This window comes from Amblyomma mixtum, chromosome 4, assembly GCF_055824585.1.
Source record: "Amblyomma mixtum isolate Tamu chromosome 4, ASM5582458v1, whole genome shotgun sequence".
NCBI classification, from domain to species: Eukaryota; Metazoa; Arthropoda; class Arachnida; order Ixodida; family Ixodidae; genus Amblyomma; species Amblyomma mixtum.
In genome coordinates, this window is record NC_143015.1 from 89,001,436 (window position 1) to 89,025,702 (window position 24,267).

The following is a 24,267-nucleotide window of genomic DNA, read 5'->3' on the forward strand; positions in this document are numbered from 1 at the left end:
TTTCCCATCGCTCCAATGAGAGTACTCCCCACATATCTAGCACCAGTACAGATGACGCGGATAATGCTAAGAGCCGGAGCCTGATAGGGTTTCTTGAAGAGAACAGGCTCCACGACCGACTTGAGCTTATCGTCAGCCTTTTCTTACGCCACATCTTCGAATTAAAAAAAAACATTTCAGCCCGCATGCTGCTTATGGCAACCGCTACAATGGGAGGATAGGTGTTATGAACGCAGTCCTAGAAAACGGGCAGTAAAGGGTGCCAAAATTCTCCCTTTTCCTTGTTTACAGAGAGAGGTAGCAGCGCCGCAGGGTAGCAAGCGGAAAGCAGTAGCCAATTCAAGAGCTTGGCAACTACCTGTACCGAGAGAAAAAGCTTGTTTCTACGCTGCGGAATATTGTACAGCCGCCCTGATTTTTAATAATATAGCGCGTGCGTCGACCGAACTGCTGGTCAGCGCCTTATAACGGCGATAAGCGTGCAACAAGACGAGAGTTCGCGCATGCGCACAAAGGCAGAGCGTCGTCTGCTACACTGTTCCGACCACGAGGACACACGCCCTGCCACAATATCAGTTCGCAAGATCCCGCCAAGTCGTGGAGCGCATGCGCTTGATTGATATGTGAGACTGCATGAGACGTGATTTCTTTCTCTCTCTCTTTTTTTTGCCTATTACGGGAGGCCAGTCTGGCGATGCGAAGTTATGATAAGAAAAATAAAAGCAAAGAAATATAGCAGCACATTGAAACCACTGCCTGGATCGTGATAAACGGGGTTCCAACCAGCTGTTTAACCAGCCTTGCAGTGTCTGGACGGTATAAAAAGGCATCGGTTGGAAGCCCTTTTATCGCGATCCAGGCAATGGTTTCAATGTGCTGCTATATTTCTTTGATTTTATTTTTTTCTTATCATAACTTTGCATCGCCAGGCTGGCCTCCCGTAATAGGCAAAAGAAAAGAGAGCGAAAGAAATGACGACTCATGCAGTTTCACATATTAATCATGCGCATGCGCTCTAGGACTTGGCGGGATCTTGCGAACTGATACTGTGGCAGGGCGTGTGTCCTCGTGCTCGGAACAGCGTAGACGACGCTCTGCCTTCGTGCGCGTGCGCGAACTCTCGCCTTGTTGCACGCTTATCGCCGTTATAAGGCGCTGACCAGCAGTTCGGTCGACGCTCGCGCTATATTATTAAAAATCAGGGCGGCTGTACCTTTATTAGTCATGACAACTTCAAAAGCTTGCCTTGAAGGTGTGGAAACTGTATGGGTTATCTTGAGCCATTTCAAATAAGCTGGCGGTTATGTACGTCACTCTTTTAGCAGGAAAAGTCGTAGTAATCTTCCATAAAAGAAAATCCATTCTGTTTGCTTACATTACGCGGTTGCAGATTTCTCAGACTGCAGACCTCGAATAAACGGTTTCTCAACGGCGAGTAGCGGAACCCAGCATGGACATGTCCTCCTTGCTGAGGAGTTGTCCAGATGGCATATTTCCGTTCTTTAAACGGTACAGTCCTGCGGGTTGCGGTTAGGCAGCTCCAGTGTGCATCATTTAAGATAAATGCGATGATGATGGTTAAAAAAATAATTAAGGACCTTAATCTCCATCGGTTTTGCAGCGCAATGGCTTAGCGCTGCATTTTTTACAGCGTAACACTGTACCTTTAATCCCGGCTCAGGTAAAAAAGTTTAGTTCTGGTCTTTACTTCAACACCACCGACCAACAGCACATAAATGATTTCTCCTCACACCAGGGTGAGAATTATGTTTCATTTTGAGAAGCTTTCGGCCAAAGTCCCCGTTTAAAACGCTGTCAGACTAGTCGGAAGGCGAAACGGGAAGTTGGAGTAGTCTACAATTGAGAGAAAGGATTTACGTGTCCTATGTGATCCGAAAGATGTGGCGTTATTTTCTCATGCGTTGAGGCGTAACCACTCCTCGCAGCCCGTCAACCCGTCATTTTAGCCCCTGTGCCAAACGCTGCAATGTTAATATTGCATATTTTGTTAGAATTCCACTTGATATAAACCGCATTTATTATCAGCGTTGATAATAATTTTCGGCATCGTGGCGCGCATCGGGATGAAGACGACTGTGTCCCCGCTAAGACAGGCCACGAGCAGTGCGCGCGAGGCAAGCAGAAGAAGAAAAGGAGTTCTTGCGAGCTGGCTTCTCTTGCTGCTCCTGCTGCCGTCCATGGTTCGGAAGGCTGATCCTGTGACCCCCGACCGGCGCTTCTCGTCAGCTATGACCGGTACGTGAAGCAACCCGTTAATGTTTTACCCCATCGCGCACACTGCACAATAGCTCCGTCGTTCGCTGCTAACGTCGGCACCAAGAGCTCCTCAGCGCATGTTCCAAAATCTTGCTGTCAGACTGGGCCGACATTTGGAGGTTAGCACAGTTTCTCCACGGCACCAAAGCCCCAGTCGGAGTCTCATTCCATGCTAAAATCGAAATTAAAGGCAAAAATAAAGTGGAATGAGAAAGAGCCCCAGTCAGACTATTCAGCCCAGCGTATAACCACGTCCATAGCGGAGATATAAGTCAGGAGAACACCACCAATGCCTGCTTTTCTTGCTCAATGGCGGTTCTACCGTCTGCAAACCTATGCCATGTGGCAGCTGCAAACAGCCGTATTCCGACGCGCTGTTTGCCAAGATGTATATGATCGAATAGCCCTGGCTGGCATTGGCGACGGGGCATGATTCGAACGACTTCTTGAATAGATGTGCACTTCCACTAAATTGCAGCTGTTAAATCTAGATTTCATGTAGCACGCTAAAACAACCAGACTTCTGGAGAACTGAACAGGATGACAGTCACTTGTGCCGTACCACACCCCCAGCTGCCATCAGGATTCTGAGTCCACATTCCGCCTTTTTCTCTTTAATTGCAATGGCGCACTCCGACTGACTCGCTTAGCGACACGTTCGGCGCAGGCAGTGAACGTCAGAGCTTCTCGGTTGTCAGAAATTTTGTTATTACTTTGGTTGAGGTTCTTCACTCACATTTATGGAGCGGTCATTCACTCAGTGTTAATATCGTGCTCCCTTCTATGTCGGAGGTGCCGGTACTTCACTCTGAGATGCCTCTGGGGAAACCATTCTGCCCAAGCGTCTTTGATGAAGTAATCGGCATTCAGCGTTGGTCGCTGTAAAGGACGCTATGGAAAATTACATTAAAATTTCTTCTTGATAAAAACTTAGTCACTGGCTCTTTCCGTGGATGTCAATGTTTTGACGGTAGCAAAAAAGAAGGAATTAGTGGCTGAGATAAGAAAGCTATCAAAACCTCTTTCCACTCGATTCAAGCTAGTGACGTGTATACAAGAAAATGACTTCAACGCCGTCATTTCAAAGTATACAGTTGTGTGGCGTGGCCTCTGGGAACTCAGCTAAATTCGGGGCAAGGCAAGCAGTTTACTTGCGATATATTGGCAGGTGTTTGCGAAACATGTGTTTAGCTTGTCAGACATTTCTAAGTTAAAAATTGTTCGTTTTATTGTAAGTGTTCTTTTGGCGTTGAAATGCTGTAGCCTATGGATTCAGGTACACTTAAATTTTTTTCGCAGCCTACAAATAAGTTACTACCGGACAGGTTGAACTGAAGGTTCAAGGAACGCCGCGCTGCTGGACGTTTGACATTGTGGCATTTATCCTTTGGCCATGATTACACACTGGTTTGGTTTGGTTTATGGGGTTTAACGTCCCAAAGCAACTAAGGCTATGAGAGACGCCGTAGTGGAGGGCTCCGGAAATTTCGACCACCTGGGGTTCTTTAACGTGCACTGACATCGCACAGCACACGGGCCTCTAGAATTTCTCCTCCAAAGAAATTCCAGCCGCCGCGGCCGGGATCGAACCCACGTCTTTTGGGTCAGCAGCCGAGCACCATAACCGCTGAGCCACCGCGGCGGCCTATGATTACACACTGTAATCATGTACGTACTCATTACTCTTAGGCCCGATACACCCGGTGTTGATTTTAACAAGTGTACATATATTAGCCCGAGCCAACCAAAAGCCTTAGGTTTGGCGCTCTTTGGCCTTAGAGGCCCTTGCGCCGAAAAAGCACAGCATCATCAGCATGTATCCTTGCTATCAAAAGAATATTGTATGCCATGATTCGACTGCTAAAGAACTATTGCGCTCATTTAAAAGAACAGCAGGGAATATTTCATTTAGTATCTGTGCTTGTTAAAGTTGATTGCATTACTTTTCGGGGTCTGCGTGTGTACGTGTGGGTGCAAATGATGTCTTTGTTGTCGTGAAAATTGAATCAAATCTTAAACTTCTTTCCCCGCACTGGTTTTAGACTCGTTTCCCCGATGACAAAAAACACTCCATAATCGGCGTCCAATATAAACAATGGTGATGCCTTTGCTCGCAAATGTCTGCACTAAATCCTGATTGCTGTGAATCCAGCCTGCTTCCTAACACGGCCAGTTGCAGTGATGCCGGTATTTTTTATTTCATTATTTTTCATTGTTGCCTACAACTTCTTTAGCAACATATGGCTCTAAGCTGTTAAACGATGTCATCTCTCAGTGCCGCATATCGTCAATTTTTCGTCACTGTCCGGTCAAACAGCACGCTAAGGGTTCAGCTTAAGGACAACGCAGCAAACTATGCAAAGAAAAATGATAGGTGTAACGTTAAGAGATCGGAAGCGGGCGGAGTGGGTGAGGGAACAAACGCGGGCTACTGACATCCTAGTCAGAATCAAGAGGAAGAAGTGGGCTTGGGCAGGGCATATAATGCGAAGGCAAGATAACCGCAGGTCCTTAAGGGTAACGGAGTGGATTCCAAGAGAAGGCAAACGTAGCAGGGGGCAGCAGAAAGTTTGGTGGGCGAATGAGATTAAGAAGTTTGCGGGGATACGGTAGCAGCAACTGGCGAAAGACAGGGTTAATTGGAGAGGCATGGGAGAGGCCTTTGCCCTGCAGTGGGCGTAGTCAGGCTGATGATGATGATGATGTGAACGACACGGTGTGTTGCAGAGTCACCCCTGTTGCTCTCAGTCGCAAAGACCTCTTAACAGTTAACCAGTTCACCTCAGAGGTCCCAAACCCACAACAAGACATGGACATCCCCGCAAGGGCACGCCCTTGTGAGGGCACCCTCACCTCATGAGAAATTATGTCGATGTAGTGAGGTTGAGTGAGGATGAGCTCTAAAAAATTTGTGAGGGTTACGGTGAGGGATGGCGAGATGCACAGGTTGAGAGGACGGTGCGGGAGAAAGTTCGTGCCTCTGCCGGACATTCGAAATGTTCCCTGTCCAGGGCGCAGCCGACTGCACAACACGCGTGGGCGACAACTAAAAGAAACTTACAAAACAAGAGCTATCCTAAGTTCAGCTGGTGTACGAGTGCATTCTTTGGACGACCCTTTGTTCACCGTACCCGTGAAAGGTCTCACTTTTTCAGTAGGCTGTTCACCAGAAGCTCTTGTGCCTCTCAGCACACTCGCGCCATCCCCCTATTCACGCCTGGCCGTGGATACAGCAGCAAAGATGGCCAACAGCGGCTCATTCAGCTGCACGGTGGCGTTTCCTTCATAGAACCGGATCCTTGGCAGCTCCGCGTCAAACACCGCGGCACCCTGCTGACTCGCTGTTCATTAAGAGGGCCTGGGCTTTCTCTCGCATTCCTTTGAGAAGAGTTAAGGGGTTGTGGTTCGGACTTGTGGCTGCCAAATCACCGTTTCTCCTATTGAAGCTCAGGGGGAAGACGCTCTGCATAAATCTCAGGTTCGATCGTCTTGTATAATCCGTGAATAAGAGCAAATACTCAAGGTAGAAACTAGAAGCCTCCAGAATTAACAGAACCCCTTCGATCGCCTCGAACGAAAGAGAAAACACGTGATTTCCTTCTAATGGAGTTGGTAATCCAAAGCAGATCCTCTGCTTCTTTTGTCGTCTTCTGTGCGTTGTTTCTTCCGTTCTTATTAAAGCGATGGCAGAAAATCCGGCAGCATTGTGAGCAAAAGTCACGGGACCTAGTGGCGTCATCACAGCTTGCCCATCGAATTGTGACCAAAATGGCCACCATTGCAAGTGGCGCTTAAAGGCTGGTCGCTAGAGGTCTCTAGAGAACAGCAGCTTGGGTCGCACATCTGCCCAAGGAGCAGTACGACGATTCTCATGGGTCTGTTATTTAAGTTCCGCATATATGTAGTTCCGCATATATGTACCGTCTTTGTCAAAAGTAACCAGGCTGCATGGTTTGCTTCTAGCTTGTATACTGGAGCCCTTGTGGCTTTCCTAAAGATCAAAAGGTGCTGGAAGGTAAGAAGATTCCCAGTCCTTACCTTAGACGACCATTTCAGCTTCAGCTAAGCTGTAAGGGCTACACTGCGTGAGATAGAAGTAAACCATGCAGCCTGGTTACTTTTGACAAAGACTGTACATATATGTACATATGTGCATATATGTGCATATATGTAACAGTTCCGCATATATGTACATAAAACATTAACACTGTCGTGTCGTACCATTAGGAAGGGAGGTGGGGGGGGGGGGGGGGGGTAAGTGTCGCAACCAATTTTGTTATTGTGTTATTGTTATGAGTGAGCTGTTCTTGCCTGTCTAAGGTTGGGGTTTTTCCGGGTTGTCCTTTCCAGCCTGGATATTCCATATCTTTTGCAATTCTTTTCGCCCTACCCTTGCGGGATGAGATTGCCGGCTTGGCCCCTGTTTTTCTTCGATCTGCATTCTTCCTCCACTCTGCTCTATGGGGTCCGTTTTTGTAAGTCTCACTCCGCTGTGCTCACTTTTTGCCTTTCATGTTTCCAGAGGGCGCATTGCTAAGGCGGCGTTTTCTCGTGCCAGGCCTTTGAGGAGAGCTGCTACTTCATGAGATATTCAGTCCCCCACTTTTGTTGTTTTTAAAGCGAAAACATCAGCATTGTCGTCTCATCGAATCCCCACCCATATGTCTCAGACAAAATTTTCTGATTGCTCGTGAGAGGTCACTTGGCATTGTGACGTCATCACAACCTGCTTACCGCGACAGGTCTCAACCTGGTCATCAGATTGTGAGCAACCTGTCCATCATGGCATGTTGCAATGCCACTGCATTGATAAAATAATTAGTTAATTAATTCATAGTGCAAGCCGCCGCGGTGGCTCAGTGGTTATGGTGCTCGGCTGCTGACACGAAAGATGCGGGCTCGATACCGGCCGCGGCAGTCGAATTTCGTTGGAGGCAAAATTCTTGAGGCCCGTGCACCGTGCGATGTCAGTGCACGTTAAAGAACCCCAGGTGGGTGAAATTTCCGGAGCCCTTCACTACGGCGTCTCTCATAACCTGAGTCGCTTTGGGACGTTAAACCTCATAAACCAAACCAACCACTAATGCATAGTGAGACGCCATCACATGCCAACAGATTGCGAGTAATCCACTGCCATAGTCCTCCTCCAGCCTCTAGAACAACCTTGATGAAAAATTGAAACAGAATAAGAAAAAATCGCACATATGGAACTGTGGGCACGCTCAGAGGATAGCGAACTGCTTCTACAGCTAGCAGTCCCAATCTTGCGCTAGTTGTGGTTAGGCCTTGGTCTATTTGCATGCGTGGCTGCATCTCGTAATGATGCGAATATTGGAGTGGTTGGGCCGAAAATTGCAAATAAACCGACGCAAGCACACACAGACCTTGCTACAGAAGCTGCGAAAGTGTGTATTCTGGTGCCATCGTGTTCCACTTTTAAGATGACGTAAGCTTCCCCATAGTTTTAACGTGACAGCGTTAAGGCCTCCGTTGTGTAGAAAATCCGCGCCGGCGTTATGAGCGAAAAGAGCAGGGCTTGCCACCGGGGTCACATTACCTTGGTGACGTCATCAAAACTTCCACTTTGTGGCAGGTGCCAACCTGCTTAACGGATTTTGAGCTAACCACTCACCGTGGGAAGCTGGCAGTTTGATCAAATACTGCTCACGGGAGGTCGCTCGAGAAGGGTAACGCGGGTCTCACAAGTTCCACCGACGGCTGTGTTTGAAACAGTTACCTGCTGGGGTAGAGGAGCGTCGATAGCCACTGCACTACTGCGCCGTCAGTGGCATGAGCTCTCCCTCCGCGATCTACGAATGTAAAATAGAGGATGACCATACCTGCCAACTAAAACGTGAACAGAACCCCGGGCCACTGAAGGTACCCATTAATGCTGCCTCACCTTAACATCAAGGTCGAGCTTAAGTACGCGTATCCTCTCTACATTTTTTTTTTCTGTTGCTCTTGTTTGTTCTCACCCTTTTTACGGGTTTTTCTTCCTTCACCTGCTCCGTTTTGCCCGTCGCTCTGCCCCTCGCTCACTCTGCGCTCTGCGTTTTGCCCCTCGCTCTGATCCCACTTGTCAGTAGGATCAGATTCACAACGGCAACTTCGCAGTCCGCATAGGGGTTCTTGTGCTTCACGATGCAGGCACGTTGCTGCTTTTTTGGTAATATGTTATTCAAGGCGGGAACCAAAGTGAGGTGCCGAGAATACCAGTGGGACATCGTGCTTGTTCTGTAGCCTCTTAAAATTGTGTACAGTCCTGTGGACGTAATTGCTATTGGCCTGTTGGCTTTGCTAGCTATATCACTATTTACTTTCAAAGCCGCTTTAACTTCTGTGGAGGTAATTGCTATTGGCCTGTTGGCTTTGCTAGCTATATCAATGTTTACTTTCAAAGCCGCTTTAACTTCTTTTTCAGCGTTTCAACAGCTCCAAGCAAAAACACGTCAGGAAAACTAGCTTCTCTCAATCTTGAAATCTTCATATCGAAGCTGGCTTGCACTGCATGTGTACAAGATTTATTTAGAGCTTTCTCGATATTCTGATTAGCAATCATTAACCCTTCTAATAGTTTGAGAGCGAGTGCAATGATGTGGCTACAGTTGACTTATGCGGGGCATAAGCACCAACACACGTGTACATGTGAGGAAGGTAAAGTTAAAGTCCAGGAACTGCAGAACATTATCGATAGGCAACTCATATAAACCTATGGAGTTACTCTCAATGAAGTGCTGCAATGACATCGTCATGTATAGAATGGCTCCATCTCTTCAAGATGTCATGAGAATAGTCAACGTGTTTAAAACTACCGACCTTTTCGCTGTCCAGTGCACCAAACAAGGTGCGGTCAATGCTGGACAAATAAATGTTGCATAATATCGGTATCACGCTCGACTCGATGCACACTTCCTGTCGCTGCAGAAAAGTGTGGCTGTTAATTGTGATGAAAGTAATAATGAATTAAAATTCAAAAAAATACAGGAAACTGCCCGTCTGGTCGTGGTCGAATAAAATGCTGTGAAAATAGCGACAGCAAGGTTCATTATTGCGAGGGGCCGTGGTCGATTCCTGGAACGCATGTTCCCCCAGTTTTTCTAGTGACTGCAGTTAACGAAAAAGCCGTGGAAGCCAGCTCCTGTCAATTTTCTCGCGTTGCAGCTCTTTATGAGCGATATCTATTTTCGCGGGCTATACAGAATTTTCTCTCTCAGTATCAACCAAAATGGCATGAAATGCCCGACCTAATTTCATATATCGACGTCGTTTGCAGTGTGAGCTGCCGCGTGAATTGAGTGCTGTGCCACGTTACAGCCTAGAAGTATGAGCGGTGCCCTTCCACGGTTACGCAGCGTGGCGTGACGGGATGGACTCCCTTCCCGAATTCCGCTGCACTTTTCATTCTGCTGTGTATTTTTGTGTTTGATTCCATGTTGTTTTTTCCCATTGGTAGTTTACGGATCACGAGAACATCAGCGGTAGCACTTTACGCCATCAAAACTGCACTGATTGTCAATCATTGTCGCTTTCGAAACACTAACAATGGAACACGTCGCGGCAAATTCACCGTCGTTCGTGAAGTTTCCTGCACTGACGTCATGGTTCGAAAATCTTGGCGTTTTAATGCAGTTTGGCTGCTTTTTTATGCCCCTCCATTTCTTTATAGATTTTATGTTCAGTACCTGATTAAGTTTATTTCATGCTGACACGTGGTCATCAAAAAAAAATCGCGTTTCTGTGGTTTAGCCTTAGGTCCGTTTGGCGCTCTGACAGATGCTGCGCGCATTTTTATTGATCCCACTATTTAAGTTCAAGCTGTGAGAGTGATCTTGTTTCCCGCATGCGCATCAATGTTATACTCTGTACACAGAACGTAACGTCCGAAACGGGAATGCACTTTTACGTTTCAGTAGCTGACGAACCTTTTAGGAACTCCGTTCAGCGCTGCCGGCTGTGCCAAAGCCAGTAACAGCGGTGTGGTTAGATGATAATAGCGATTTACGAATCATTTTGTAGCGAGAGCTACACTACGCCAGCTCTTCTTTGGTCACGCGGTGCGGAGCAGCTGCTGCTGCAAGTGGCGCGGCGCGCCGGCCATACCGTTCTGCAACATCGGCGCGCATGCGTTTGTAGAGCGGGGAAGGGGGAGTGGAGAGGGGGAGAGGTGTCGCAATTGTATAAGCAGGCGGCTCGGCGGAGCTCTCGCGTCACTCCAGGTTTAACCAGAGCTAGACCACGGCCAATTTTTTTCCTTTTTCTAGTCACCTCTACTACTGTGCAGCGCATCATTCGCTACGTCAACAAGTGTGGGCAAGCCGCCCCTCTAAGAAGCTGAGGATGCCTATTACACAGGCCACGTAGCTATGTGCTTCATTTGAACAGCTGCATACACTGTAAAAAAATTCCGTGACTTAACGGAGACTTACTACGTGGAAAAAAAGGACGATTTGCATTTTTAGAAAACACGGAGGAGGAGACCGTACTTCAGTTCAATAACGGAGGAATCGTCATTATTCGCCCGTAGGCGTTGCAGGGAAGAAAACTTGAACATTCTGTTAGGCAGCAAAGCTTAACACCACACAGCGGTTGACTCCTTCGGCCTTGTGTTACCGCCAAACGCATTAATAACTTAATTAACGACAACAGAAACAGAGCAAAGGTTGTCATGATTTGACGCCGCTGCTGACTTTCATGCCTGCATGATCAATAATAATTTGTTATTGGAAAGGGGGCAATATCTGTCTGACGGTTTCTGTGGGCCCCTGAGCCGTCCCAGCTAATACGGGAACCATCACAGCAGCGTTACGTTTTGGTTTTGGTCAAACGTTAATGACATTGCTGTTAAATTCTTTTTTATAGCATTTGACAAATGCTGCAAATGAGCGGAGAGAAGTCACTGGCGCGGTTTTTTAATATTCGCTTCGGTTCAGGGCTGCCCACAGAGCCGAAATACTCCAGGCCGTAGCACCTACTAAGACTTTTGAAAAGTGGTGTTTGGGTTACAACACATTCAATTAAATTTCAATTCTATTTTGCAAATGCAATATTGCCTCTGAAATCGATAATTATAACTTGAAGCCTTTTTGTTAACTGACCGCCTTTTTTTGCACGGTGCCGCATTTCCAGGGTGTGCCAAGCGTTACGGTCTGACAGCAGATGTGAAAATGCGCTTACGCAGCACCCTTTCTTTGCAAAATTGGTGCAGAAAAAAAATTGCATGTCTGCTACACTTGCGATATCTGGGAACGAAAGGGGGGAGGCCAGGGGCATGTGCGCAGCCAAGCAAGTTGTGCTGGTGCTCATACACCCTTCATCCCACTCCCCCCTCCTCCCCCGAAATTTTAGAGATACTCGCTTTGAACTCGGTCGGTGCCTTGGGGTCACCTTTATACCCCTACGCCACTGAGTGCGCTGCTGTGGTGGCGGCTCCACTTTGCTTCTCTTTTCAACGACAATTTGCGTTCTTGTAGACGCAGTGGCGCAAGTACGCTTTGACGCACGGAAGACCGATGTGTGAAAGGTAAGTGTAATTTCAGTGCTCTGCATCAAACGATTTGTTGTGCCGGAGTCGTATTTCACCTTTCGCTGCGAAGACAGGTGCTGTCTCAAGCGCGCACAGCGGGGTGTTCCTGCGTAAACGACATTCCAGGTCCCAGGTATGCAAAAGCGTTGTCACTAGCCCACAAGAATCTCGCGTTCATTTAGTGCTTACTACGGAATGCCCTAATGCGTCGCGTAGATCACCGAGCAGAGTGCAGCAGCTTCCGGAGAGAGAGAAACAACTTTATTTTGCAGCCGCTTCCAGCAACCTTCGAAAAACGACCCGTTTTGTTCGTGAAGCAAAGATGTTTCGTTCGCTTTAGGTCAATTATAAATACGACAAAACTTTAACAAACTGATTTAATTAACGCATTGGAAAACAAGAAAGCAGTACGCAGAGAATTGCTCACTACAACTGCTCTTTGAGGCGTCTCGCAGTGAGTAGCATGTAACTACTTGGAGGGTGTGCGTCCAGTTCCTTTCTGCTTTTCCTTGGGTAAAGTTTTTTTCGCAGGGTTAGAGGCTGTTGAGAAGGGAGGAATGCGCCCATTGTGTAAAGGAACCTTTCCAACCAGAGAGCACGCCGACCGTGCCGTTCGGGAGAGGGCATCCTCCTCTCAACCTCGGCGTGAATGTCCGCGGTCTATTTTTTTCTTCCTACCTTCCCCTGCATTCCAAGGTTGACCGTACCATGCGACTTCCTCTATTGTCGACTGTCGCGTTCGTTGAGCAAGCCAAGCTAAGCCAAGCACTGAATATGTTTGGCTGGCGGTGGACGGTAATTGTTTTCGGGCGTTGTGGTGCACGCCGGCGTACGCCAGCCATTGCGCCACTTTGGTCGTTCCACGCGCAACCAGAGTAACCCTCAACTGTTTTTGCGCGCGTCTTCGCCGACAACGTTTCACCGCAGCTCCTGTAGTGGCCCGAGTGGCTCTTCTTCCTGTCGGGTGTGCGGCTGCCCGACAGAACGTCGGCCATGGCGGTACGTCTCTCGAAGCGCTCGCCTCCCTCCCCATGCCTCTGCCGCGGTTCTTCTTCTCTCTTCTCGACATGTTCTCAGCGCACTCTTCTGCGTCGTCGGATTTTGTCCGTGCTGTGCTTAGCGTGCCAGTTCGAGCTTCTGCCTGCTTCAGCCATCGTCGCCTCGATTATCGCCGTAGATTATCGTTTTCAGGAGGGACCTTTGGCCTGCGCGCCTTTCGCGCTCCTTTCCGTTTCACGCGCGCCTTAGTGCGCCCGTTTTCATAATCTAGGTTGCTCATCGGCTGCTGCATGTGCTTGACTACATCTGCTTTGCGCTCACTTGGATACACTGCTTACTCGTGTTTTTTGGCAGCGTCGCACACTGGGTGCAAACTATCATGTACCGTGATCCAAGAGTTGGCGTTGACTGGCGGCCTGGTGCAGAGCGCGTGTGAATCGTTTACGTTATAATGACGACGTGGTAAATTAACTCTTATATCGTTGGCCTTCGAACCTCCGCGTATTTGTGTCGCTGCACTGGCGGGGAGGCTTGCATTCCAGCATTAAAGGCTGTCTTCGCAAAAGGAATGACGAGAGGCTGCATGACTGGCATTGCTTATTTCATTGTTTGTTCAGAGAAAGCGTTTGTTGTAAGTGAGCAGAAGCCGCTATTTTTCATTGTTAAAGTAGCAACATCTGCCAGCATGCATTACCATTTTTACTCCTGAATGACTGAAAGAGTATCACAGCATTGCCTTCATTTTTTTTTTCTTCTTGCTTGCACAGCATGACTTGTTGTGCCTACAGATTGCACTTTTGCATGTGTTCTGCATTTCCGCGAGCAAATTTTAGGCAAGAAGTTTCAAAGGCACCGTGTATTGACCTGAAGTGCTCGCTATTAATGTAGCAGTATTTGCCGTGCTGAATATCGAATCTGCATACTTCAAAGCGTGTTTAGCATCTTGTCTGCATAGACTCTTTCCTTCAAGGAGGGCTTGGAGGTTTCACTTATTTGCTTAGTGTTGGAAGTAACAGCCATCACTGGTAATAATACTTATTACAGACATGTTCTGCATGTACAGTCAGGGCGGAATGAAATGCAAACACACATGTCATACTTTTCTACTTTACAGCGAGGTATTCATTTAGAAAAGGCTTGGAAATTAGTACTTCGGTAGATTCTTTACCCTGAAACATGAATTAGGCTAGCTGTATACTGCAGTTGAAAGCGCACAGGCAAAATAATTTGTTTCGTTCATCCGCGTGGCTCATATTTCATTCCAGCCTGACTGTACACTACCCAGCAGATACCCCAACTGAAGCATGCACTGTCTTGTGAAAAATGCTGCACATATGCTTTAGACGGGTGCGTGAAACAATGCGCAGCTGCCAATATTGAACTATTAGTATCTGAGACCTGATATTCAACTGAATCGTCAATCTGTCTCCCGCTAGGAAGGCACAAGCATCACGCCCATGGCTAATTCACTGCCCTTCACCCCTGTATTGGTTTCACTCCTTGAGTTATGGTATTAATAATCGCCAATTTTACTACAAGGATATATGAGAGCACATTGTGAGTTAAATATGGTAAATGAAAGTCTTCCACTCTGTACAGTGATGTGGTTGGTCTTGCACATCTTTGCTAATGTCTTAATTTTGCTTTATGCAAGCCTTGCCTTCCTATTGTATCCTATGTCCTCCATGTCCTCCTATGCTATCTTCCTTCCTCCTGGTCATCTCTTCGGCCATTTCTCCCGTTGCCTTTGCACTGGCTGTTGGTCAGGTGCCTGCTGTGAAAATGACAGCCAACACTAAGTCCCTTCCTTTATTTCCATGAAATCTTCACTGCTACTACTAATGCTGACAGTACTATATCAGTATTTTTGTGATAATAATGTGCAAGATAGTAGCTAAGCCAATGGTGGCTGAGTTGAATGTCATGCATATCTTGCATGCGATATATTAACATATTCACTATTACAATACCCTCAATTTCTTTCAGTTCAGACATCTGGCCATAGATATTTTATGCTTTCTTTCTAGTTTCGTCCACTCAAACGTACTGCTTTTTGCGTTGCAGCTAGAATGTCCAATGAGTGCCGCTCTGTCTTATGAGCAGGAAGCACTATTTATGGATCCATGACCTTTTCTTGGAAATGACAAACCTTCTTTCGCCTTATTATGTGGTGAGCGTTCATCATGGGGGAAGCAAATGTAATGACTTGGATTTCTACAGAGGTGAGACATCACACCCAGCCTCATTTTTTCTGCGACGTGCTTAGGGAATTAGCAAACCTTCGTTTAGTACTTCTTTCACCTTTTTTAAGTGCTCCGGCATGGTGAATAGATATGGTACTCTGGCTGTAACATGTCATAATGATATATGGCCACATTGTAAAGGCGTATGAATTGCTGCACTTATACTATTTTGCATGTCCATCTTTTAATGCTTTTTCAGCCTTGGTTTGTTGAAACGAGTAGCAAAAAATGAACACAAGAACGAGAGAGAACTAGGACTTCCCATATTTTACACACATTTTCTGGGTTCAGCGAATTAATACCAAATAGCCCAGTTGTGCACAATAGTTCTTTCAGTTATGAACAGCTGTATCTGTATTAACAATTTTATGCAGGGACAAAAGGCATTTTGCATTTATATTCTGTACCTCCTCAGTAGCTCAGGCAATATGAAAAATTAATTTGATTTGTTTTGTTTGATTTGATTTGTTGGGGTTTAACGTCCCAAAGCGACTGAGGCTATGAGAGACGCGGTAGTGAAGGGCTCCGGAAATTTCGACCACTGAAAAATTTCATTTTTTTGTTTTATACTACAAGACGTCATATAGAGAGCAAAGCTATCAAAACTGAATGTAAAACATGCACAGTTTGCGTGTACTTGCAGAGGCTGGTGAACAGAGCCCATAGGAATTTTTCCTTTATGCAGAATGGAAGGTTGAAAATATTTATGCATAATTAGATCGTGATTGGAGCATGAAGTTACATCTTAGAAGATGAAACCTGCCATATTGTACAGGTTCGTTCACTCTTAGTGCGAACACGCGAGCCCATGGCTGTGCTCTTTGAAAGGCTCATTGGAAGGCCATCGAAACGAATTGGCAGATGAGGCGAAACACCACATTCAGCTCCTTCTCCAGCGCCACACTGCTGCAATGAGCAGCTGTGTCACTTGCAGTGGCTGTCTGAAAAGAGCGGTCATGTGTTCGCAGTAAGAGTGGATGACCCTCTACATTTTGTATGCTAGAGTTCCGACTCTTGCATCCATCTAAAAAACATTCATGCAGGTTATCTGGTTAGCCTCCTTCCTTGATACCACATTTCTAGAAGTGATACTTAACTATGTCAGCTTTATTTTGATCAGAATTTATAAGAGTGTATCACATACACCAAATTTTGTGATCATATATGACAAAATTCGAAAGGTGATTCATCATTGGTATTGTTTAGTCTAGGGCAGTAAAATGCCATGTACCTAGTGCAAAGTAAAATTACATATGACCAGTCTAACAAAACAAACTCCTTTTTTTTAGAGGGAAATCTTTCGACCGAAATTCTGGAGTGGCTTGACGTGATGAAGACATTGACAGGAGTGCACTCAAAAGTACCCATATTTGGGATGGCACGAGAACTGGCAGACAGCTCTTCAAGCAATTGGTGAGTACCTTGGTGCTCTGCTTCTGCTGTTTCGTATGTGACCAGCTTTTGTTTTTCACCTAATAAGAGTGCGTATCCTTGAAAATATCAGCACAAATTGAGGAGAATTTCGATAATCTTGCATGAGATGCCACTGCGAGAACTTGAAAATAATGATATCTCGCTTGTACACTCCACTGCTGAATACAGTAACCATTGCTTGATAGCTGAGTGCCTCTGACGTATGAGAAAATAGCCAGGCTGCTGCACAACGTGTGGAACAGCCCTGTCTAGCAATTTGTCTTCAAGAAGTGGAGGATGAGGTTTTAATTTCTTAAAGAATTTCTAGAAAATAGCACAAACCACACGACCAGGAAGAAATAGCTGAAGCAACACACTGACTCGAATGACACCATGTGCATGAAGGAACTTATGGAGTTGCCTGCTATGTTGCACGAGAAGAAGGTCACGCAGGATGGGTGTCAAAGACTAGCTGATGCAGGTGCCTTCTTTTTGTCCTTAGTACTCACTGCAGAACTCAATGAACAAGCAGCAAAGGTTACAGCTGAGCATGGCCAGACTCTTGCGCTTCCCTCTGCAAGCAAGCTGGAAGCACAGTCCTTCGATACCTTTAATGCTTTTGCTCACAACATACATTGTTGCAGCACGTGGCGACGAAAGGTATAAATCCTTGATTTTAGTGCCAGTGCACTCACAGGCCCCAGTAGCAGATCATTGAGGTATCCTGTCATATCAACAGGCATCTCATGAGGAATGAATTCTAAGGCTTCAGAACTTAGTGCTCTTTGCAGAAAATGTCCCAAAGTTTGTTGCCACATGGACCTTTTCGAAATAATGGCCCAGAAAGGCGAGCCTTCCTTATGTAGTTTGTGAAAAAATACCTAAGACGTGGGTATTTCTGCTTCTTCATGGGCGCTGAAATGTTTGTGAGGCAGATGTTTTGCTGATATAGAACGGTTTTGCAAAAAGACAAAAAAAGAGACTGTGAGGCTGTGCGAAGCAGCAGGAATAAAGAACATTTCACAGCTGATGAAGAAGCAGAAAGACTCATGTTTTAGCCCTTTTTTGCACCAGACGCATGAGGACACTTCATCTTTTTGGGTCATTTCGATAAGGTCCACATGGCAACGGCATTTGGTTAGATTCCTGCAAAGAGCCCCTTCTGAAAGCATGAGGATGCGCTCCTCGTAAGGCGTACTGCACACTTATTGGAATACTCAATGGGCAGTGACCGGTATTTATGACTGCATTTTCATTCGAAATCGGAGACCTGTACATTTTCTTGCCCGTGCTGAGATAATTGAAGCTGTGAGCGAGCATAAGATTTGGGGAAGTGCACTTGCACATTGCTTGTGGGCAAGTTTTCGGCCATACTAAGATGTTGGCATTGTTCCTTGCTCACTAAGGTTTGCAGTGAGTACTATGGACAGCAAGAAGGTATCTGCATTGAATTGTTTTTGGCACCCATCGTGAGCTACCTTCTTTTCGGCAGCTCAGGGCATTCATGCACACAGTGTTGTCCAGGTAAGCGCATTGTGTGTTTTTTCCTGGTCCTGTGGATTTTACTTTCTTTCCTGTAAAGAAAAAATGAATTTGGTCAATGAAACGTAATGGTTTGGTTCTCATTAAATATTTTTTGCAAGACCCTACAAAAGCCAGTTGGTCAATAGTGAATAGTTTGATTGTGTTTGCTAAGTGAGGTCTTTCTAATGCTTTTCAGATGAATCTGACAGCAATATGCAGAAGTACAATGTATGCAATTTGTCATGAAAATAAAACGTATGTGCCTTTACTCATCCAAACACTCTTCTTTCATTCTAAGCCACATGCTTTGTATGTGCACAATGCTCAACATGCATAAAGGAAGAGCTTGTGTGTAATAGTACTTCATTTCTTCTGCACCTGGACTGCTACTGTACATGATTGAACGTGAGTCAAGACACGTTGATCAGTCACACAATTATTAAGAATCTGGATGCGGTTGACAGCTTATATTAAACTTTACACTCCACGCCATCATTCTGGCCGCACCATGCATCAGCAGTGTCAGTATGACTTCAGAGGGCTTGCCAGTATGGTCGTCTTACTTTAAAGTTTTGTTCAAGCCATTGGCGACAAGCCGCATCACTTGAGTACACAGAAAAGGGTCCAAGAGAGGTTAAACGTAAGAATACATAAACAATTTTTATATGGTTGGCTTACGTACGAGTACACAGTTTACGTACGAGTACACAGAGAAGGGTCCGAAAGAGGTTAAACGTAGGAAGACGTCAAACCATTTTTTACTGTTGGTGTACGCACTAAACTCTGCGTAATATCCGTGATTAAGAGCACAGAGTCCTTCTTAAGGACTGGCCGTGTTTCTTAAAGTGTCCGTTTATGAATTGCGGAAAGTGCTCGGCAACGCATTGCCTCCAGGTTTCTACGTAAACTTGAGCAAATTTTTTTACAGTGTACCGCCGACTTCAGTTAAGTGTGTGCTTCAAATAAATGCTCCAGACAAGCATTAGCGTACAGGAAGTGAACGTCAAAGGAAGCTCTTCTAGATTTACGCCGTCGCCTCGTCGATCCTTGATGACGTTACCTCGTATCGCTGGAACACACAATGTTGCCTAATGTAGCAACTTTCGGCAACAACTTTCTGCCCTTGTTAGAAGCTTGGAAATAGAATCGCCAGCCAACAGCACGGAAAATCGTCGATAGAGGACCCACCTAACATCTGGTCAACCAGGCACAGAATGTTACAACCTTTAAATTGCGCCGCTGGGAGTACCGATGTTCCCAGTGGCTTCCCCACTTTAACGTAATTATCCCGCCTTTCTACATTTTGAAAGAGTTTGTGTAGTAGCAGGAGCTGACATAAGCTTCTCGGTGCGACTTTCTCTGCGGCTCTCAGCAGTATGATCGCACGATTACCCACTATCACACGTGATAAGGACCTAAAACGGCAGGCGACGCCACCAGCCGCGTTGACGGTATTCTTAAAGTGACGTCACAGCGCGGCAATAGAAACGGCGCTAGTGTTAGTTCGTGGAGATAATACCGGAAATTATGATACACCGAGATGCCTAGATGAGCAGACAATGCCAGGGTACTACCCATAGCCTTGCACAACGGGAAAGACTCTCTCGAAACTTTAAGCACTCGGAAGGTTTGTTTTTGACTTGAATAATCCGAGCGGTGGACCGACCATACGATGACATTCTCATCGCAGGGTCTCCTGGTCACAATGAGACCCCCGCCATTGGGACCAGCCGGAAGATTGGACACTTCCCACGCGAGTTCGGCTGTCTCATTTTCCGTGTACTCCTCGCAGCCGTCCTAACACCCAAAGGTATGCGAGAACAACTTCCCGCTAAAGTAGAGCTCACAGACCCTAGAACATTTGCCAGACCAATCAGACGACCACCGCCTTGTAGCTTAGACGTAAAAGAACAGCGGAGTGCAACCAAAGGAACGGCGCATGCGTGAAATTGGGCATCTTTTGTATACTTATACTTCGTCAGCGGGAATTGATGGAGGCCTTCGATATCGCAAATGAACAAAATTGCGTCACAAACCATCAGTTAGTATCGTTCACAAAGAAATAGCTTTTGTTGCTGGTCTTTGAGCATCGCGCACATCTCTGCCTGCTGCTTTATCGCTTTTAGTGTAACATGTGAAGTACTTTATATTTTTTTTTCTTTGTAAGCGCCAGGTGGCCAGGTGCTGCTATTAAAAACTTAGTTTCGAGTCAGTGCTCGTCCCGTGTCTTTCTTGTTCTTGCCCGTCGTAGTTCGCGCTTTTTTACAAGAGTAAACATACAAAACGATCGAGGTGACCTCCGAGGATAAAGAAATCCGGTTTAATGCTCCTCTGGGCCTGTTCCCGCATCTGCACTAAATGCAGTCAGCGTGAAATATGAAATGCACTTGCGAAACTCACGAGATGAATCTGCAGGTCACAGCGGTTGCTTTTGTCGTGCCTTATGTACATTGCTGCTGACAGGATTCAGTTGAGATGTCCTGTTGTTAACTCGCAGAACGTAGACGGGACAGGAGATTAAAAGCGCACAAAAGAATATCTGCCTCTCCCGTAACCGAGAGTAGAGTAAGCATGAAATGTTTACGGGCATAACACATTGCTTGTAGATGGTACTAGTCAAACTAATGGGTCTAGTGTTCGTTGTCGGCAGGTCATGGGTGAGCAGTCTTCTTCTGTGGCGTATCACTCGCAAAGCGATCGCTTTCCGCAAAACGCTTCTTTTACATGTGTGAGTGTAGGAACGTAGCGCCATCCTTGGGGAGGGCGCGAAAGCAGTTTTCCGCCGAAAGCCCTTCTCGCCCTGGAGCTCCCCTCTTTCTCTAAGCGGCCTTCTCTCAAGGCCCCTAACAGATCACGTATGACAACGAAGTGTATCGTGGCATGTATGTGCTTTTTTCACGCGTTATTAGAAATCGGAAATTATAATTCCGTGCATTATCAAATGCACAGCTCGAGTGATATCTTGATGAACATTGAGAAGACACTGGCAGCAGTTATTTTTTGTGACTCGTTTGGAGAGCAACCGGCGCTTGTATGCCGGCCCCGTAGGAGGGCTTAGAGAGTCTTTTTGAATCTCGTCACGTCTCGTGCAGTGCCCGGATATTCTCGTTTCAGTGCCTGGATGTTGGTTCTCGGTCTCGGCGTGACGTCACCACGCTGCCGACAACGGGAGCTTTTTAAGCATTTCATGCTTAAAAAGCAGCGCTCGTTGTGTACGCTTTTCTTTTTGTGTCCCGTTTACGTTCTGCGCTCTTAGCATCAAGATGGAAAACCAACAAGCCCAAGATGCTGCTGTTGTTGCGATGTGCCAACTCGCCACTGCTTCCATTGTCCAGTGAAAGCAATATGAGTGCTTGTGCGTCTTTTGCCATAGGTTTCATGAGGCTTATGAGAAATTACTTCTATTTGTTCTATGTGTTCTACGGATCTCGTTCAGGTTATGCCAGTTTGTGTATTTTACGCCTTTGTATTCCATGGGTGCTCTTAGAGCTTTTTGAGGGGCTGACCATGTTATTATATCCGGCGATATGACTGAAATGATACATAAATGGGCAGGACGAATACGTGCTTTTTGAAAAAGGGCATCTTGAAAAGAGTGAGGAAAGGCGGGAGGAGCCGGAGGCTTTAACAGCACTGTTTATCATATGACTGTTGATAATGAAAATTGCAGCAGGGCCAGAAGCATATCAAGTAACTTCGGGTACACACCTGTGAGTACATCCGCCTGGATCGAGCCGACAGGCGTCCATTAAATAGTCCTGACGCCATAAGCGAGGAAAAGTGCTATATAGGAGCAATCGGAGCGCATGCCTAGAAGACCGCACAGCAATGCTTGCGCTTAAGTCACGTATCACAACGACTCAGTGACCGAAGTGATAACTAGTATTCTAATGAAAGGAATGAATGGTTGCAAAGTGACGGAAAGCGTAGTTAATTGCGCCAAGAAAAAAAAATGAATAACAGAAATTTCGCTGGGATAACAAGTTCACCATGGAACCTTGCTGTTCCTGGGGATTATCGCATTTGTGCTCCCGTTAATAGTTCCCCGAGAGTAACTCGGCTTGTCATCTGTTGTCGGCCTGTCGCAGGAAGCAAGGGCTTCAAGCTAGAAGACGGCGACACCTACGACATCGTCAATTCGAGCGCGCCCAACGTCGTCCTCCGCATGGTGGTGTCCGACCAGAGCCGTTTCGCTGCAACCGTAATTCTCACCCAGGAAGAACTCAATGGCCAGCTCAAGTTCGAGTACCTCGACCCCATCAAGGGGAAGCGCATTCCGCCGCTTGTGATTAAAAAGTAGGATCTCCTGAAGCGTTCACTCGAAAAGCGGTTACATAACTCCAACCAGAGAAGCTCGTTTTCGGGCTTTTGAAAAGTCCCGCATTCAGAGACAGGGGAACTGCTTTAAATAGGGGAACTGCTTTAAATAGATTGATGAAAGAGTATAGTAAAAATGTGTTACCTGCCACGGTAGGCCAGTGGTTATGGAGCTCGTCTGCTCCCTTACAAAAAAAGTTTTAGACAGTCATAGAGTGTCTACAGTCCTTTGTGTATAAAGTCTATAGACTGTCTATATATAAAGAAATCCTAAAGAACAGTGTATAGGCAATACAAATTCCATAGACAGTCTATAGGCAATCTATAGATTTATGGCCATACATTTTTAGTAGACTTTTGTCTATAGACAGTCTATGGACTATGAATAGAGGGAAAGCAATATCTATAGGATGTCAATAGTCAAGAAATCTATAGACCGTCTATAGACCATTTTTATAACAGCTGACACGAAAAGACGCAGGTTCGGTCCCGGCTGCGGCGGCAATTCTTTCTTAATACGACCTCTCTTACGGCTAATAACGCGCCTCCGTAAACTTCCTGTCTCGCCTCCTTATAGAGTCATTTTTCAAACACAAAATAAAAACTCTGGTATATTTTGCACTTAACACAGGAGTTGGTAGATTGGTGTAATGCGATACTAGCTGCTGACCGCATTCATGCATTTCATTATCGAGGTGTGTGGCGTTAACGAAATGTAATGCGATGGCCACTCGTGTGCACAGCACCAAATGTTTTCGCTCGTTAAGAAAAATGCGCAAAAAGTTATCGCTTCTCTTAAGCTCCAGTTTTACAAGCGAAGCATGCTGCCTCTTGAACCCTCTCAGGAGGTATATATTCCCTTCTTCTTTTTTTTATCAACATCAGCACCACGTAAGTTGGCTTCCTTTTTTACTTCATCAACATCATTATTTATTGAACCCTTAAAGATCCCGTCTGGGACATTACATAAGGGGGGGGGGGATACAATGATGTGAAGCGGTCATACAAAGGCATGTAAACATAAAAAAGCATAGCAAAAGAACAAAAAATAACAAGAATAACAAGTTTGACGTGAAATTAGCGTCAGGTAATTCAAATAGAACAGAATATAAATGGCAAAGCAGTAGTATATAAATTACACATTAAAAAGTACGGAAATTAAATAAGTGGGAAAACACTTGTGGGGGGGGGGGTGTCGCAATAACACAAGCAGTTCAAATTGCAGGCAGATCATCGCGAGGGAAGTAGTTATAGTTGGATCAAGTGGTCTGTAATTAGCTGCCTAAATGGGGTGGGATTAGTTTCGATGACAACGGTTTCAGGAAGACTGTTTCATTCCTCTATGGCGATGGGAAGGAAAGATTTGTTGAAAGCGTTGTGCCCTCATTCCCTTTCCCAACGCAGGGTAACCAACCGGAAACCTTTCAGGTTACCATCTCTGCTTCCACTCCCTCTTTGTATATATCTCAGTGCTGAGCAGTACTAGAGTCAGTCAGGGCTAAGCAGAACAAACATTTTAGTTTTAGTTTTATAAGGGTGTTTTCCTGAAAAAAAATGCCGCCGCCGTCTGGAACACGTCGAATTAACGAGCGTTGGCTGTTCGTTTGCGCCATCTACCATCCATATGATGTATTGCCTGGTGATTAATCAACTTTCCATATCTTACGGCCAGCGAGCGCCTACCGCCTTGAGGTGGGATATTTTTGGCCAATTTGGGCCCAAAGAATTTTTCGACTCTTTGGGGGCCAATTTTATCTTACCTCAAGACGGTAGGTGCCCGGTCGCCATGAGGTATGAAATTGTGAGCTGCCGAGTGCTTACGACATGTCCGTCATGTTAAGCCTAACCGTAAGTAAATATTAACCTCATTAGACAATATTGGTGTCTAACATATCCTACTCATCGAGCCCATTACGAATATCCATTAGACCTTGACGTTATCTGTTAATTAATTATAACCAATTAAAT

General features: G+C 45.9%; 1 protein-coding gene across 1 annotated transcript; it reads left to right on the forward strand.

The window, feature by feature from the left end:
* Positions 1-2,084: 2,084 nt before the first annotated feature.
* Positions 2,085-22,282, forward strand: LOC149347342 (uncharacterized). Its single transcript, XM_089541560.1, has 3 exons — positions 2,085-2,256; positions 19,673-19,792; positions 22,071-22,282. Exons 1-3 carry the CDS (start codon positions 2,085-2,087, stop codon positions 22,280-22,282), a joined length of 504 nt encoding a protein of 167 aa, XP_089397686.1.
* The last annotated feature ends 1,985 nt before the right edge of the window (positions 22,283-24,267 follow it).